This window comes from Ambystoma mexicanum, chromosome 11 (assembly GCF_040938575.1).
Source record: "Ambystoma mexicanum isolate Mex_15411 chromosome 11, UKY_AmexF1_1, whole genome shotgun sequence".
Lineage (NCBI taxonomy): Eukaryota > Metazoa > Chordata > Amphibia > Caudata > Ambystomatidae > Ambystoma > Ambystoma mexicanum.
The window spans coordinates 582,925,045-582,940,775 of NC_090934.1; the positions used below are offsets into that span (position 1 = coordinate 582,925,045).

The 15,731-nt window shown below is 45.5% G+C and overlaps 1 protein-coding gene across 2 annotated transcripts in view; it reads left to right on the forward strand.

Annotated features, from left to right (window-relative positions):
- Positions 1-15,731, forward strand: part of LTO1 (LTO1 maturation factor of ABCE1) — a 552,752-nt gene that overhangs the window by 104,185 nt on the left and 432,836 nt on the right. Inside the window, exon 5 of one of the 2 annotated variants that reach the window (XM_069623448.1) lies at positions 15,183-15,232. The exons of the other annotated variant lie outside the window; for it this stretch is intronic. Coding sequence (XP_069479549.1) covers positions 15,183-15,232 — 50 coding nt within the window. The remainder of the gene's footprint in view (positions 1-15,182; positions 15,233-15,731) is intronic. 2 annotated transcript variants of the gene reach the window in all.

A 15,731-nucleotide genomic window follows, 5' to 3' on the forward strand; every position in this document is an offset into this window, starting at 1 on the left:
ATCTGATACAGACATCGGAACAGAAATTAGAATTTTGCGAGAACCCTGAGCCTGCTGAGTCACCAATGGAGAGAAGCGGCCAATGCACCAAGGCGTAGAAAGTGTGGCACATTGAAGCACTCACCTTTTTCCTGAAAAGGCAGGATTCATCTGAGAGCCACATCAAAAAGGCTCGCTCAGTCCGGCCCAAACAGTGTAGACGACGTAACTGTTGAGCAAAAGCTACACCATTAGATTAATGGGGTGCACAAGAAGTAGCCTTAATATTTTCCTGTGTGAAGCCTGTATTATTTGAAAAGGCTATTAGCGAATAGGTATACCTGTGTGGGAGAGTATGAATGTAGACGAATGAAAGTACGCCGGAACAAAGCGGTTGAATGGATTTGGGGTTCACCCATATACAGATGTGGTTGCGAAATAAAATACATTTACTGTAGGTTTGATATTACCAAGTGCTAACAATGAACTGTGTTTAATAATTTCTATTTTTTGGATGAAATATGGTTACAAGTCAATATCATTTTTTCTGTCCTTTGCTTATGGTCTTGATTAATTGTGTTTCTTTATATATGCTGATGACACTCGTAATTTTGAAGACGGCCTAGAGTTTTATCTGTTTTACATGCGTTATGCATAGTGATTGGCAAATAAGCCAAGGTAAAATTGAATGCATGGACTGCAAGCCGATGGGGTCCCCTAGGATGATGATATCCCTAGGGGAAGGATTAAATGGAAACAGTGACTGAATAGGAGTTCTTGGGGTTTAGGCTTAATAAAAAAACTAGTTGGGTCCCACATGTGGACAAAAGTGTATTATTGGGTTTATAGTGATTGCTTCGACAGTCAAACCATCGACAACAATACTCTTCACAAAAAAGCATAAAAAGCATCGACAAAAAAACAATTGAATGCACATTTTTTCTTTTTTTTAATGGGGGGGTTCCATCAACCACCCTTTTTTTTAACATTTAAAACCAATTTTTGCTAAACTAAACCCTCTACCATTGAAAAAAATGCATTCAATGGGTTTTTTTTCGATGCATTTTTTTTCAAGGGTATGGTTGTCGATGGTTTGGCTGTCGAAGCAATGACTGGATACCTATTATTGACCAGACGTGTTGGGAGATAAAAGTATAGTGCTAAAGCAGTCTGCCCCGCTAAGATTTATTTAAAAAGATCAAGCCATGACTGTGGCATCAGGCAAAGATCTAGGTTGGTGTGTGGTGCAGCAAAAAAGATAAACTTTGTAAAGTGTGTCTTAGAATTACCTAGAAGTGCACCTCTGAAGGAAGTTCTGCTTGAGCTGTGCCATCTCAGAAATGCTTACACATTGAAATTAAGGAATGTAATGTACTGGGAAAATGTGTGCTTCTCAGAACGTTCGTAATGTACAGAGGTAGTTAAATAGGTGGTAAATGGCCAGGTGTATACCCCGGTTAAAACCTGTCTTGTGGTTCCTTTAATAGGTATGTGGGAAACAGTGGGTGCACCCTAACAAGATGAGTATGCACATACCGTTTTTTGTTGATTGGGGGTGAGGGGGTATGGAAGAGTGCTGTCTGAGACCATTAAGGCCCAATACCTTGTACCCAGACCTTGTCTTAGGCTGTTTTCTTTACATAGTCTTGCTTTGAGAGTTCTGTCGATCAGATTACCTCAACTTGGTTATTTTGTCTCGTGGTGGATCGAGGGCATACTTGGGGAGTGCCTTTTCTACTGAGAAACTAAGGAGGTCCTGAACCATTTTTGTTCTTCTCTCGCATAGGGAATCCCGAGGAGGGCTTGATGGAATTCAATCCTGAGGGACTTAGACATGTATGGTAAAAGAGATAATCACATGCAAATCATCTTCTTGAGGTTGTTACTTTTTTGGTGACAAATGATTTAATACAAGCCTGGAAAACCATTAACAGGAGAAATGTCATCCAATTTGTGTGTGATAAGTAAATCATTTTATGATGACACTTGTTTGTTGGGTATGCATGTAGACGCAGGATTTTCTTTGAATGCAACCAAAGGATTTGAACGTCTTTTGTGTGCCTATGTGCTCTCCTAATGCAGCGGACATACCCTTGCCATTAAGCAAGTGGTGGCTATATGCCATAAACTGAGATAAAAGCACTTGTGTCCTATGATAATATTACTATGGGGTGATTTTTCCTTGCAAACATTGTTATAGCTGTATAATTCCAATGAGGTGGTCTTTCTCTGTGAACATTGCGATAGCTATATAATTTCAATGATTGTTTATCATGTGACCTAAATGTACAGTAGTAAGTCATTGGTGGTGATTTGCTATAATTCGAGATAAATTGTTGCACATGAAATAATTTTTTGTGATTTTAGGTACTGTGGCATTATTCATGCTAATTGCTCAAATGCGCATAGTGCATATTTCTGTTAATTTTATTAGCGATAATTAGTGATTGAATAGAACTGAATTGGCTGTAGGAACTGCAGTTTGAATCTTTCTTTTTATTATCTGCAGGTTTTTTTATTTCTTTATTTCATTAATGCATCCCATAGATGTATTTGATGATAATTAAGTTATCTATGTAGAAGCTTCTTGCGTTTGCCCATTGATGCATTGGAGACATCTTCTGATGTGAACCTATCCTTCGAATGGATTGTGTCCTCCCATGTATTCCTCATCTTAGATATTCGTATCATCAGCTTTGCTGCTTTGGAAAAAGAAATGTCCACACCAGAGGACGCTGTGCTCGATGTCGTGGCGTTGATGCCCCTCGAGTGCTGCCGTAGAGTGTCTACGTCATCCTCAATATAAATGGCTCAAACCACGCCCGTTGGCTTCAGTTCCGTTTTTCCGAAAGCAAAGCTTCATCTGTATGAAAATGGTGCTTCAGTCTTTCGAGATGTCTTCCTCATCGAACCATTCTACCCCTAAAACTGGCTTTAAAAAGTGCCAGAGTTGCGGGAAGAAAATGTCTATAACTGACCCCCATCGAGTTTGTCGCTGGTGTTTGGGTCCGGACCATCGAGTTGACGAATGCGGTTCCTGTCAAGCTATGATGAATAAAGCTCTCAGGGAACGGGGAGGAATCTTCGAAGGCCTCTTCGAAGAAAAATGAAGACTGCGTGCGGTCTGGGGAAAAGTCCCAACATAAATCGAAGAAATCTAGGTAGAGGAGTCGGTCAAGAAAATCTTTGTCTTTTTCGAAGAAGGCGAAGAACAGGCGTCACGGATCTCCTCCTCCTTCGTCGTCCTTCTGATACAGGGGTTATCACCTGTCCATCAAAACATGATTCCCCTAGAAAATGGGAGGCTTTTAGAGCCTCGATGATGCAAATCTTTGAGAATACGGCCCAGACCCCCCCTCGAAGAAATCTCGTGAAGACCATGCCCTTCTCATTCTAAAGATGACAGAGGAAGGTCAGAGACTAGAAACTCTAAATCTGGTGAAAAATCATCGAGGATGTTGTCGAGATAACCCTTTCCCGACACCTCATAAAAAGAGCAAGACCGGCCTATCGGTGCATAAACCGAAGACAACACCAGACAAAATGGCGTCAGCTGCCAAACCGTCATCTAAGTCTGTGTCGAAGGTTTCCTCAACGCCTCTGTCGAAGACTTACTCGACGCCAGTGTCGAAGTTAGCGTCGACACCTTCCTTGACGGCTCTTGCATCTAAAGCTCCTTCAACTTTATTGAAGCCAGCGTCGACAAAATTGACGCCTTTGTCGAGGACAACTTTGATTTCAGCACCGGTATCGAAGCCTTTGGCGAAACCAAGGTCAATGCCTTCACAAACCACGGGTAAAAATGTTCACCCTGTGCCAAGAAAACACTTTTTCGAAGTATATGGGCTGTATTTATGAGGAACAAAAATATGGTACAAGGGATGTTCCTGAAGAACTAATTGACCCTCAGTCCAAAATGTCTGACCTCTGACTGCCTCCAAACAGCTAGTGGTATAGTGTCAGAACCCTTAGACGAAGTGCTCCTTGTTGACACGTCGTGAAGTATTTAATTCTTCCTATCAATGTGATTCTCAGGGGTACAAGAGGACAAACTGAGAAACTAATTGATCGAAAGATGGTGTAAATTCGTTGGAACCGCAACTGCTTCACGCTCTCGAGGATATCCAGGTACTCCAGATAACTGCAGAGAAGTACAACTGATTACCAGCTAATATAGAAACCCTCTAATAAAGATCTACAATCATCAAAAGACTAACCTGCAGAGAAACGTGGCATTAAGCAAAGAAGTCCCATACAAATTGATCCTCAAGACTGATGAGTTCTGGAGACCACAAGAAAACAAAAGGTATTTAGCAATAAGGTAACAAGAGGTACAGAGAAATGGCAAGAGAGTGAAAGTTTTCTTACCAGTGTTCTCAGGATGTGTGAGACCCCAGGCGAGTACTTGTCCTTGTCGTCTCTCAGGATTCCAATCCAGTTCCGGGTTTGTGTCCAAATCACCAATCGCCTGTCCCGACGGCACGAGGACGCTTATGGTGCCAAGGCAGTCTCTAGTCCAGCACCCCAACCTATTCCCGCCGGCACGAGGACGCCTAGAGTGCTAGGGAAGTCTCTAGTCCAGCACCTAACCTGTGCCCGCCGGCACGAGGACGCCTAAAGACAACACGGGAAGGAGGGACAGTGGTACAAAAGATAGGAGAGTAAGAAAACAAGAAAGCAAGTAATTAGAAGGAAGTATCAGAGAGGAAGCGGTCACCAGCCTCCAAGGTCCAAAACCTACTAACACAAAATCACTGGGCAAGAATATCCTAGAACGATCCAAGGTCAAAATTCCTAGAAGCAATATAGAAGGGCAATCCGGGCGAGAAATCCAAAATACGTAATCCGAGGTCAGAAGGAACCAGAAATCCAAGCATAAACAAAAGCTGCTGTCAAAACACGATCAGAAGCAGCGACTGGAGGGCGAGGGAGAATTAAATACCCAGCTACCGGCAGTAAGTCAATCACGTGACCCACTGCGTAAAGAATCACGTGGGAAACTACGCGTCCACTGCCGTAGTCTCCATGGTAACTTCCACACAATGCGTCGGAAACACGGTTTCCGACGAAGGGGTCTGCAAAAGGTAGTTCGTGGACAAGACACCACCGCCCCCCGTCTTTCATCCGGTAAAAGCACCCGCTGCTGCCTGCGAGCGGACAAGGTAACTGGAGGGATGTTGCGAACCTGGGACCGATTTCTGACATATAGACACGTCACCTGAATTGGAATTTGACAACCCTGACCCTGCTGATCATGCAGACTCAGTATATAGAAGTATTATGAATAGGGTGGTGGAATTCATGGGGTGGAACAGAAATTCACCCACCTACGAACGGGGAGACATGACGGACATTCTCAGTCAAGGTCCTCAAAAGGATCATGTTCTTCCTTTTCACACAGCACTTCAAAGGAAGGTTATGGCCGCATGGGAAACCCCAGAATCTGGACCAGCGGTGAACAAAAATTTTGCTAGGAAATACAGACCTTGTTCTTCTGACCCTGACTATTTAAATAAGCATCCTACACCTGAGAGCTTAGTAGTCTAGGCAGCTACATCCACTAGACAATCTGCATACCCTTCTATTCGCACAGATAGGGACGATAAGAGAATTGATGCCTGGTCTTGCAAGATTTTTTCTTCGAGCAGTATGGCTTTAAAGTCAACAAATGTAACCTGCTCCCTTGCAATATCCACGTACACCCTGTGGGATTGTATTAGTGCAGCGGCTGAACACGTTCCTGAGGGCGAGGAATGAGACGGTTTCCTTGCGATGGTGAAAGATGGAAAGGAGGCTATGGGGGAATGCCTTGAATCAGGACCAGACACTGCTGACAGCATCAGCAGGTCCATGGCATCCAGCACAGTGCTATGCAGGTTTGCGTGGGTGGGAAAGTCGGGCTTTGCACCGGATGTGCAGACCAGACTTCTCAATATGCCATTTGACGGCTTGAGGTTGTTGGGCAGCAAGATGGATGAAAGTTTGGAGAAGCTGCAGACCTCTAAGGCTGCGGCTAAGTCACTTAGCGCCTCCATACAACAACCTCGGCAACACTCCTACTCGGGTTCATCTTCCTGGAGGGGTTGTCCTTTTTGTTTTTATTCCTCATTTGGAAGAGGAAAAGGACAGACTAGTCAAGGAGGACAAAGAAAATGTCCTTGGGGTGGACGAGGAAAGGGTGCTAGATCAGCCCCAGCAGCAGCATCTGTCCCCTCAGCCTTTGCAAAGCCACTCTGAGGCCTTGACCCACAAGACCCCGGTGGGAGGCAGGCTCTCTCAGCATCTGAACGAATGATGGGGCATTACTTCAGATGCTTGGGCACTGGAAACAGTGGCTTGAGGTTACTGCCTTTCTTCTCAAAAAAGGCCTCACGACCATCCACCGGGATACAACTCTGTCAAAATTCCAGATCCGTTCCTGTTGCAGGAAATTTTAAGAGAAAGGTGCAATAGAACATGTACCTGTAGCGGAGAGGAACAAGGGTTTGTATTCCCCATACTTCCTCATCCCAAAGAAGGACAGAGGATTGAGACACATCTTGGACTTAAAAAACTTGAACAAGTACCTCAGGAAGGACAAGTTCAAGATGGTAACCCTTCCTCAGATCCTTCAGGCTGTCCAACCCCAAGGACTGGTTGTTATCATTGGACCTTCAGGATGCTTACTTTCATGTGCAGGTCCATCTCAAGCACAGGAAGTACCTAAGGTATGCGATTGGCAGTTCTCACTATCAGTTTCGAGTTTTGCCATTTGGGTTGACCTCCGCCCGAGAGTTTTCACCAAGCTGATCGCAGTAGTGGCAGTGAGTCTCAGGTGAGGTGGGATACATGTCTACCCTTACCTGGACGATTAGTTAATCAGGGCACGTTCACCCGAACCGGCCCAGGAACATCTGAGCATGACCTGCCACTTCTTACACAGACTGGGCTTCTCCCTCAATTACAAGAAGTCAAATATGATACCATTCCAAAGACTACAATACATCGGAGCAGTCCTGGAAATTTCCTCGGGCAAAGCCTCGCCTCCCGAGGTGAGAGTTCATCACATTCTGCAAATGGTAACAAAGTTCCAGAATGCCCAGCATCTGCCTGCCTTCGATTTTCTGAGTTTGCGCTGCCTTATGGCATCCTGCATTTTTCTGGTGCCAGAGGCCAGATTGAGAATGAGATCCCTTCAATGGGCCCTCAGGACTCCATGGTCCCAATACTCTGGGAATATGTCAGATCTTTTGCAAGTTCCGGCCAGGGTGGCTCAAGGTCTTCTATGGTGGGCTTACAAGGACAATATTCTCAAAGGAGAATCTTTTTGGTGATCATGGCTGGAGATAACAGTAGTGACGGACGTCTCACTCACAGGGTGGGGAACCCACACCAACGATCTGACAATAGGCGGTCTTTGTTCTCCATCGGAGTCCAAACTACACATCAACCTTTTCGAGCTGAGGGCAATTAGACTAGTGCTGATGGCCTTTCTGCCCTCTGTATGGGAAAAGAATGTCCTGATAATGACTGACAACACAGTGGCCATGTACTACCTCAACAAGAGAGGAGGCGTAGGGACACTACCACTGTGCAGAGAGGCAATGAAGTTCTTGTTCTGGGCAATGCAAGAAGGAATCTCTCTGGTGGCAGTTCACCTAGCCGGAGAGCAGAACACAGCAGCAAATGCTCTGAGCAGGCAGAGCACAGTGTCCCAAGAATGGGATATAGCTCAAGAAGTCCTTCAAGAGATCTTCACCCTTTGGGGAACCCCACAATTGGATCTGTTTGCAACCTGTGTCAAAAGGAAGTGTGAACTCTACTGCTCAAGGGAATTTCCTCCAAGAGTAGCTCTAGGGGATGCGTTCTTAGTGGACTGGGAATTTCCACTCCTATACGTGATCCCTCCAGTCCCCGTGAGAAAGCCATGATCCTAATTGCCCCGGATGGGGTCAGGAGAACATGGTACCCGGACCTTCTGGACTTGTCCATCGGCCCTCCAATACGTCTTCCACTAAGACAGGATCTTCTTTCGCAAGAGGAAGGTCGGGTTCTCCATCCAGAGGTCAAGACACTCAGCCTTCAGGCGTGGTTTCTGAGAGGCTGAGATATAAGGATTGGGACCTCCCGGACGACGTAATGGAGATTTTGCTTTCGGCCAGAAGACCTGCAACAAAATCTTTGTACCAGTGCCGTTGGAATAAGTTCTGTAACTGGTGCAAAGATAAGAATGTGGATCCATTCCTATGTGGTACACCTATGGTTCTTTGTTTCCTATTTCATTTGGCCAATCAAGGCCTCTAGATTGGTACAATAAAAGGAAACTTGGCTGCATTTTCTATTTTTAAGCGCTCCTCAGAAGAGGTATCGTACTTTAAAATTCCATTGATTGTGCAATTCCTAAAGGGACTCACTAACGTGTACCCTCCAGTCCCATTTCGAGTCCCTGTTTGGGATCTAAATTTAGTATTGCTTCAATTTTCCTCTGCAAGGTGAGTTGCCCCTGGCCCCCTCCACCATAGTTTTGGCCCAAAAATGTAATTTTGTGCTTTGGGATCTCCCTCCCAGCCTGCCAGCTTCCTGGTCTCCTTTACCCCACCTCCCAGTCCTGCCTCCCGAAGTGATTGGTCTACTACGCCCTCATAACTGACCTTCCCAGGCAGCCCTCTGACCGGCAGCCCCTGCGGCTAAGGGCCCCATGGCAAAGGGCAAATCCTACAAGAGGCGGCTCCTGAAAGTGTCTGCAGGTGTCCGCAGGGGAAGCCAGCAACCATCAAAGTAAGTGTGGCATGGGTGGGACATGGAACAATTACTCTACTCCGGAAAACCCTGCCACTCAACATTACCTTACCTCTGATTTGTGATTGTTAGCAATCCCACACTTAGCCTGCATCGCCTCTAGATAAGATTCTGATCGTTAGCAATGCCACACTTAGTTAGAATTGTGAACATCAGCCTGCGCCACACCCAGACACTATTGTGAATGTTAGCAACACCACACTTAGTTAGAATTGTGAACATTAGCCTGCGCCTGACCCAGACAGGATTGTGAATGTTAGCAATCCCACACTTAGCCCACACCACGCATCTAGACAAGATTGTGATTGTTTGCATTGTCGCACCTAATTAGAATTCTGAACATTAGCCTGCACCAGACCCTGACAGGATTATGAATATCAGCAATGCTGCACTTAGAATTGTGAACATTAGCATGCGCCAGACCCAGATAGGATTGTGAATGTTAGCAATCCCACACTAGCCCACACCACGCATCTAGATAAGATTGTGATTGTAAGCAATGCCATACTTAGAATTGTGAACATTAGCATGCGCCAGACCCGGACAGGATTGTGATTGTTAGCAGTGCCACACTTAGTTAGAATTGTGAACATTAGCCTACGCTAGACCAGGCATGATTGTTAATGTTAGCAATGCCGCACTTAGAATTGTGAACATTAGCATGCGCCAGACCAGGCAGGATTGCGAATGTTTTTTTTTTTTTTTTAAACTTTTATTTTTCGTTGCACACAGTCAGTACAGTTGCTTAGTTATATCATTGACACATTCACATAATGCACAGTTGCAATAACATTTTCTATTCATGATCAGGGCTAACTTGCTCGACCCTCTCGGCCAAGTATGCCTTGTATCTGCCCCATATATTCTTGGGCCTTGAGCTGGGAAGCACCGTGTCTATATACACCTCCTCCATATCGTTTGCCCACGCCATGTCCCTGATCCAATCGGCTTTAGTTGGGGGATTCGCACTTTTCCACTTGAGCAAAATCGCTCTCTTGGCCAATAGTAAACTTAAGTTCAGTAGTTTCCGCCATATCGGGTTCATTTTCTCACAAGTCCCCAGCAGGCACATTCGTGGAGTCCACTCAATGGGATGGTCGGCCATCTCATCTAGCACCTGGCATACTTCCCCCCAGTAACCCCGCAGTTTTACACAGGCCCATAACATGTGGTAAATGTCTGCGTTGTCGGCGTGGCACCTCGGGCATTTCCCTGTCATTGCAGGGTATATGTGTTTAAGTCTCATTGGGGTGTAGTGTGTTCTTTGTAGTATTTTATAATGAATCAATCTGTATTTGGAGTTGCAGGAGATCTGTCTAACAAGTGCACAGTGTTGGGACCATTCAACATCTCCCATCTCCTCCCCCAGGTCTTGTTCCCATTTGGCCTTAGCTGTACGTTGCTCCGAAGGGCGTGTCTGGAGTATAATTCTGTACATACCCGATGCCGTTATCTTATGAGATCCCCCTGCGAACACGTATCCCAGTGCCATGTTAAGTGGAGGTTCATCAGGAAAGGCTGGGTACATGTTCTGGGAGGCTGCCTGCATACGGATGTACTGATGTCTGGTCCCAGGTGTGTTCCCCACCACGTCCCTGATGTCCTCCCATTGAATAAAGTGCCCACTGGTAAAAAGTTGACCCCATTGTGCTATGCCCCTAGCTGTCCATTGGTGGGCTGCCTCTCCCTCTAGGTTAAAGGGAGCCTGCGGGGCACCCCAAAGCGGCATACTTGGATGATATATCTTGTTAGTGCCGTATATCTCGACTATTTTGGCCCATGCCGTGATTGTCACTTTAGACGGTTTCAGTGAGTTATAATGTTTGCAGGTGGACCTCGTGAGTTGGTGAAGCGCTAGCATGGCCTCTTTCTCAGGTTGAGTTGGCGTAGGACCCACCGGATTATTAAATGTTGTAGCCCAAAGGGAAGCATATTGTGCCTGTGCAGCCAGATAGTAGAGTTCAAAGTCTGGTGCCATCAGACCGCCCCTGGAGTATTCATTGGTCAGTGCCCTCCAGCCCACCCTAGGGTGACCGCCCCAGACAAATGTAGCACACGAGGATTGCGAATGTTAGCAATCCCACACTTAGCCCACACCACGCATCTAGATAAGATTGTGATTGTAACCATTGCCACACTTAGTTAGAATTGTGAACTCTAGCTTGCGTCGCATCTAGAAAATATTGTGATTGTTTGCATTGCCGCACCTAATTAGAATTGTGAACACTAGCCTGCACCAGACCCTGACAGGATTATGAATGTCAGCAATGCCGCACCTAATTAGAATTGTGAACATTAGCCTGCACCAGACCCAGACAGGATTGTGATTGTTAGCAATGCCGCACTTAGAATAGTGAACATTAGCATGTGCCAGACCCAGACAGGATTGTGATTGTTAGCAGTGCCACACTTAGTTAGAATTGTGAATATTAGCCTACGCTACACCAGGCAGGATTGTGATTGTTTGCATTGCCGCACCTAATTAGAATTGTGAACATTAGCTTACGCTACACCAGGCAGGATTGTGAATGTTAGCAATGTCGCACCTAATTAGAATTGTGAACATTAGCCTGCGCCAGACCCAGGCAGGATTGTGAATGTTAGCAATACCACACCTAATTAGAATTGTGAACATTGGCCTGCATCACATCTAGACAGGTTGGTAAATGTCGGCAAGTGCCACACTTGGATAGAAGAACAAATATTATCAGCAACTTCAACCTATAAATTGCTCCTGCTGCATTGGTTCATAAATCCACGTAAACACTCGCATCCTATAACATTATGCTTACTCTCTATTCTTTACCATCGCACAATTAGAATGCAGATATACCCCTGATCATTTTGACGTAGCTGTTCACATACGAACCTCACCCCATGAAATACCTCATCACTCCAATAAAACGCAGCTATCCCATGACGTTCATGCCTAGCTGCTCCCATAAGTGCCCTACGGGCCTAACGCAGCCAGAACCCAGCCTGGGTGTCCACCCACCAGACTGCTCACATTCAACTGATATCTTCACCACCACACCTAAACGCTAGGATGCAGCTACCATCCGGCAATTAAATCAGCTGCACACATAACTGGTGCACCCACGCACCCTACGACACCTTTTCTCTCTACTGACCTGGACTGCGGTCCCCAAGGGCATTCAACCTACCAGCGCTTTGAGATCATACCAATGATGTATAGAGTGCGATATAAATGCCAAATAATACCTCATAACATTAAAATTCCTTGCATGCATTCCTTTCGAGCCTTTGCATTCTTTGCCGCTAAGGCTTCTCACTTTGAAGACAATCCTACTAGTGGCTATTACATCAGCCCGCAGGGTGAGTGAGTTACAGGATCTCTCTTGTAAGCCTCCTCACACCATCTTTCATAAAGACAAAGTTATACTTAAAGTCAAACCTTCATTTCTGCCAAAAATAGTCTCTGACTTTCACTTGTCTCAGAAGATCACATTGCCATCTTTCTGTCCCCCCCCCCCCTCGTGCAAGTAAGGAGGAAGAAAGACTCCACAGGCTGGACCCAAATAGGGCTCTCAGCTTTTACATTTCTAGACTGGCAAAATTTCGACAAAGTGACCAACGTTTCATTGGATACACTGGCCACAAATTGGGCCTTGCAGTAACACAACAGACCTTAAGTGTTACACGCTGCCAGGTAAAGAACCTCCAGATGGGCTAAAGGCTCATTCTGGGGTCTGCAACCTTTGGCTCCCAGATGTGTTTGGACTACCATTCCCATCCGGCCTGTACAGCATAGTCAATGTCAGGAGATCATGGGAATGGTAGTCCAAACACATCTGGGAGCCAAAGGTTGCAGACCCCTGTGGGGCATGGCGACTTCGGCTCTTCAGAGGGGTGTCCCGGTGCAAGATGTTTCTGCAGCGGCCACCTGGTCGTCAATGCACACTTTGTGAAATACTTTTGTTTCGATTCCACCTCAGCCCAAGGGGGTCTTTTTACTAAAGCCGTTCTACATACGGTCCATGAGTAAAATTAATTAGTACTCCCTCCTCCAAATTATCACTGCTATGGGAGTCTATCTAAGATGAGGAATACGTGGGAGGACACAATCCATTTGAAGAACAAGTTACTCACCAACTGTAACGTTCTTTCGATTGGATGTTCCTCTCACTATTCCTCATCGACCCTCCCAACCTACCCCGCCGTACAATTTATGTATTTTACATTCCTTGTACCTTGAGAGCTTACAGTCTAAGGGTAGGCCTTATCAACTCATCAATTGAGATCGAAAAAACAGAACTGAAACCAACGGGCGCGGCTCGAGCCATTTATACTGTGGATGACATCGACACTCTGCGGCAGCCCTCGAGGGACATTGACGCCCCTCCATCGAGCACAGCGCCCTCTGATGTGGAATTTTTTTCTCGAAGCAGCAAAGCTGATGATATGAATATCTAAGATGAGGAATACGTGAGAGGAACATTTAATCGAAAGAACGTTACAGTTGGTGAGTAACTTGTTCTTCTATTGAGACAATTTTTTTCTTTCCCCTTAACCAGTTGTACAATTAAAGTGGTATGTTTGTGTCAAATGAAGCAAACGACTGGTCTTGGCATATCCATTTCAGTAAGATTACACAGTCTAATAATGTGCTATGTCTGAATCTTAAGTGGTAGGTCAAAGTTGTTCTGGAGAGCCAGTGTTCTAAACCTCACCGGATCCCCTCCTTCAATGTTGTCTGTAATTCCAAAAACCTAGACCTTTCTTCCAAGTATATGTTGGCTGCTAACCATTATTTGAAATTGTATCAAAACTGTTGCCATCCCCTGTAACCTGGTTCTTCACTGTAGAAATACCTTCTTTTGCCTCTGTGTCTACCAACGTCGATATGTTTTACTTGCTTCGTGCTTTTAATACCATTGGCTAAGCCGACCATGGTATTCGTGTTGTTGATCATGGGGTGTAAAGCTTCCATTGTTTGTAACTATTCTAGAAATGGTGGTGGCATCTGGGAGTACATTTTCTTTTCTTTTCTTTTTAATAGTTGGGGTAACTGCGCTGGTATCTGACCCTGTAGAACCACATACTTTTGGCCAGTTGATGTTACTGAGTTGTTAGCAGCAGATCTCACCATTTATTTGTTTGTTTTGCATGGTACGCTTATCACAAAGAAACCTCAAGGTTCCTGGCAAAGTAACCAGCATAAAAAAGGAGCAGTAATTGCAGAGATGTTAGTTTCTTGTAATATTCCCCCACTAATTCATTTAATTTTGTTTTTGATTGTGTATTTTACTTGTTTTCTTGGGGAAGGTAAACGTAAAAGATCCTCCAAGTATTGACTACAACTTGTTATTCATGTGACGAGTAGAGTAAAATGTATTGCAATAAACACTCGCATGTATGACTGGTAATTTCTTTATTAAGGCTTTATGGCACCAGGGCCTACATTATCTACAACGCTCTCTTCCTAAATACTCTCCCTCTAGAGCCCTCTGCTCCTCGTCCTCCAACTCTTTGCGGATGAACCGTTTTTCCAAACCGAGAACTGGGGGTAGATCTTTATCCACTGCAGGTGCCTCACTCTGGAACAGCCTCCCTGCCTCTCTCTGCCTTTAGCCGAATCTCCCACTTTCAGAAACTCCTAAAGGCCTTGCTCTTCTCTTCCTCCTCTCTCCCTCTCCCCTGCTAACCTCTTCCTTTTTTCTCCTGCCTCCCTCCTCCTTCTCTTACCCAACTCTGTTCAGTTTCTTGCTGACTGCTCGCCTGGTTCACCTCCAGAGGCTTACAGATCGAAGGTTCCCCCACCAGTCTTGCACCTGCTTCCGGGCCTCTGCACTATGTTCAGCATTACTGCACTTTCAGCTTACGCTCCAGGAGAGTGGCGACCTCTCTGCAGTGAACCCAGGGCCCTGCTGGACTGGGCGCACTTCTTCCACTCCCAAACCCCCTCCTCGCACTTCCGTCTGTACACTTGAATTACCTGAATGTACTAGGACTAGTAAGTTTGTTTGTCCTGCCCCACCCTTGTCTCTTTGTCTCCCCTCACTAGCTTGGTCGCACCTGAACATTTCATGCACTTGCACTAGGAGTAATGCCGTCAGGCAGAGTATGCTATTTTTTTGTTAGATCATTCGGAAACTTCAAGGCCTAAGAATGACTACTGTAGTCCCTTGTTCCCTTCCCGCCTTCAAGCGCTTTGATGGACTCCACTTGTGTATAAGGGTTGTATAAATAATTACAATTAAGTACCCAGTGAAATGGCTGTTACATTGGATTGGTTGTTGAATTCAAATCACTGACGCATTATGGCTGCCACAGTGCTTCACCTGTGAGGTTAGTAGTTGGGGAGTAGGGAAATGCTTCCCTAAAATGGGCATCAAGCTCCCTAGTGTAGTTCTTTTATGTTAGTTGTCTTCGGTCCACTTGTAATCCCTATCTTTCTATTGTAGGGCGCACACAATGTCTGCAGTGGTTAATTGCTGTTTATGGGCACTGGCAGGTAAGCCGTTGCTTCCATCTTCTCTTTGCTTCTGCATTCCCTCACAGGCCCTCATGATTGTTCAGATCACTTCTGCTTGCGTTCCATCTACTGATGTCCTCTGCACTGAAGCCTCTGTATGTTCCTTTTTGACTCTGCAGGAATGTAGAAGGTAAGGATCCCTACCTCCCAGGCAACGTCCATGTTGTGTGGAGTGGAAGGAAGGAACGTTTTGTTTGGTGTTTGAGGTCCAGTAGTCGAGGGAGAAGTAGAGCCTCATTTGCAATGATGAAAGTGTGCCTGTTGTCTTTGTGATAGTCGCTTAGGGGTTGAAAGGGGATGGGTGCTTGGGGGTTAGAGACCTCTGACCTACCATGATGCTGGTTGTGAAGGTGGTATACAATGGCTCTTCCACCGTCACCCCCTTTTCAGAAGAGTGGGACAAATGGTGCTTACTAAGTGTTGCTTGCTAGCTCCTGTGCATGGCACTCTGCTTGACAAATGATGCCCACAATGGAAA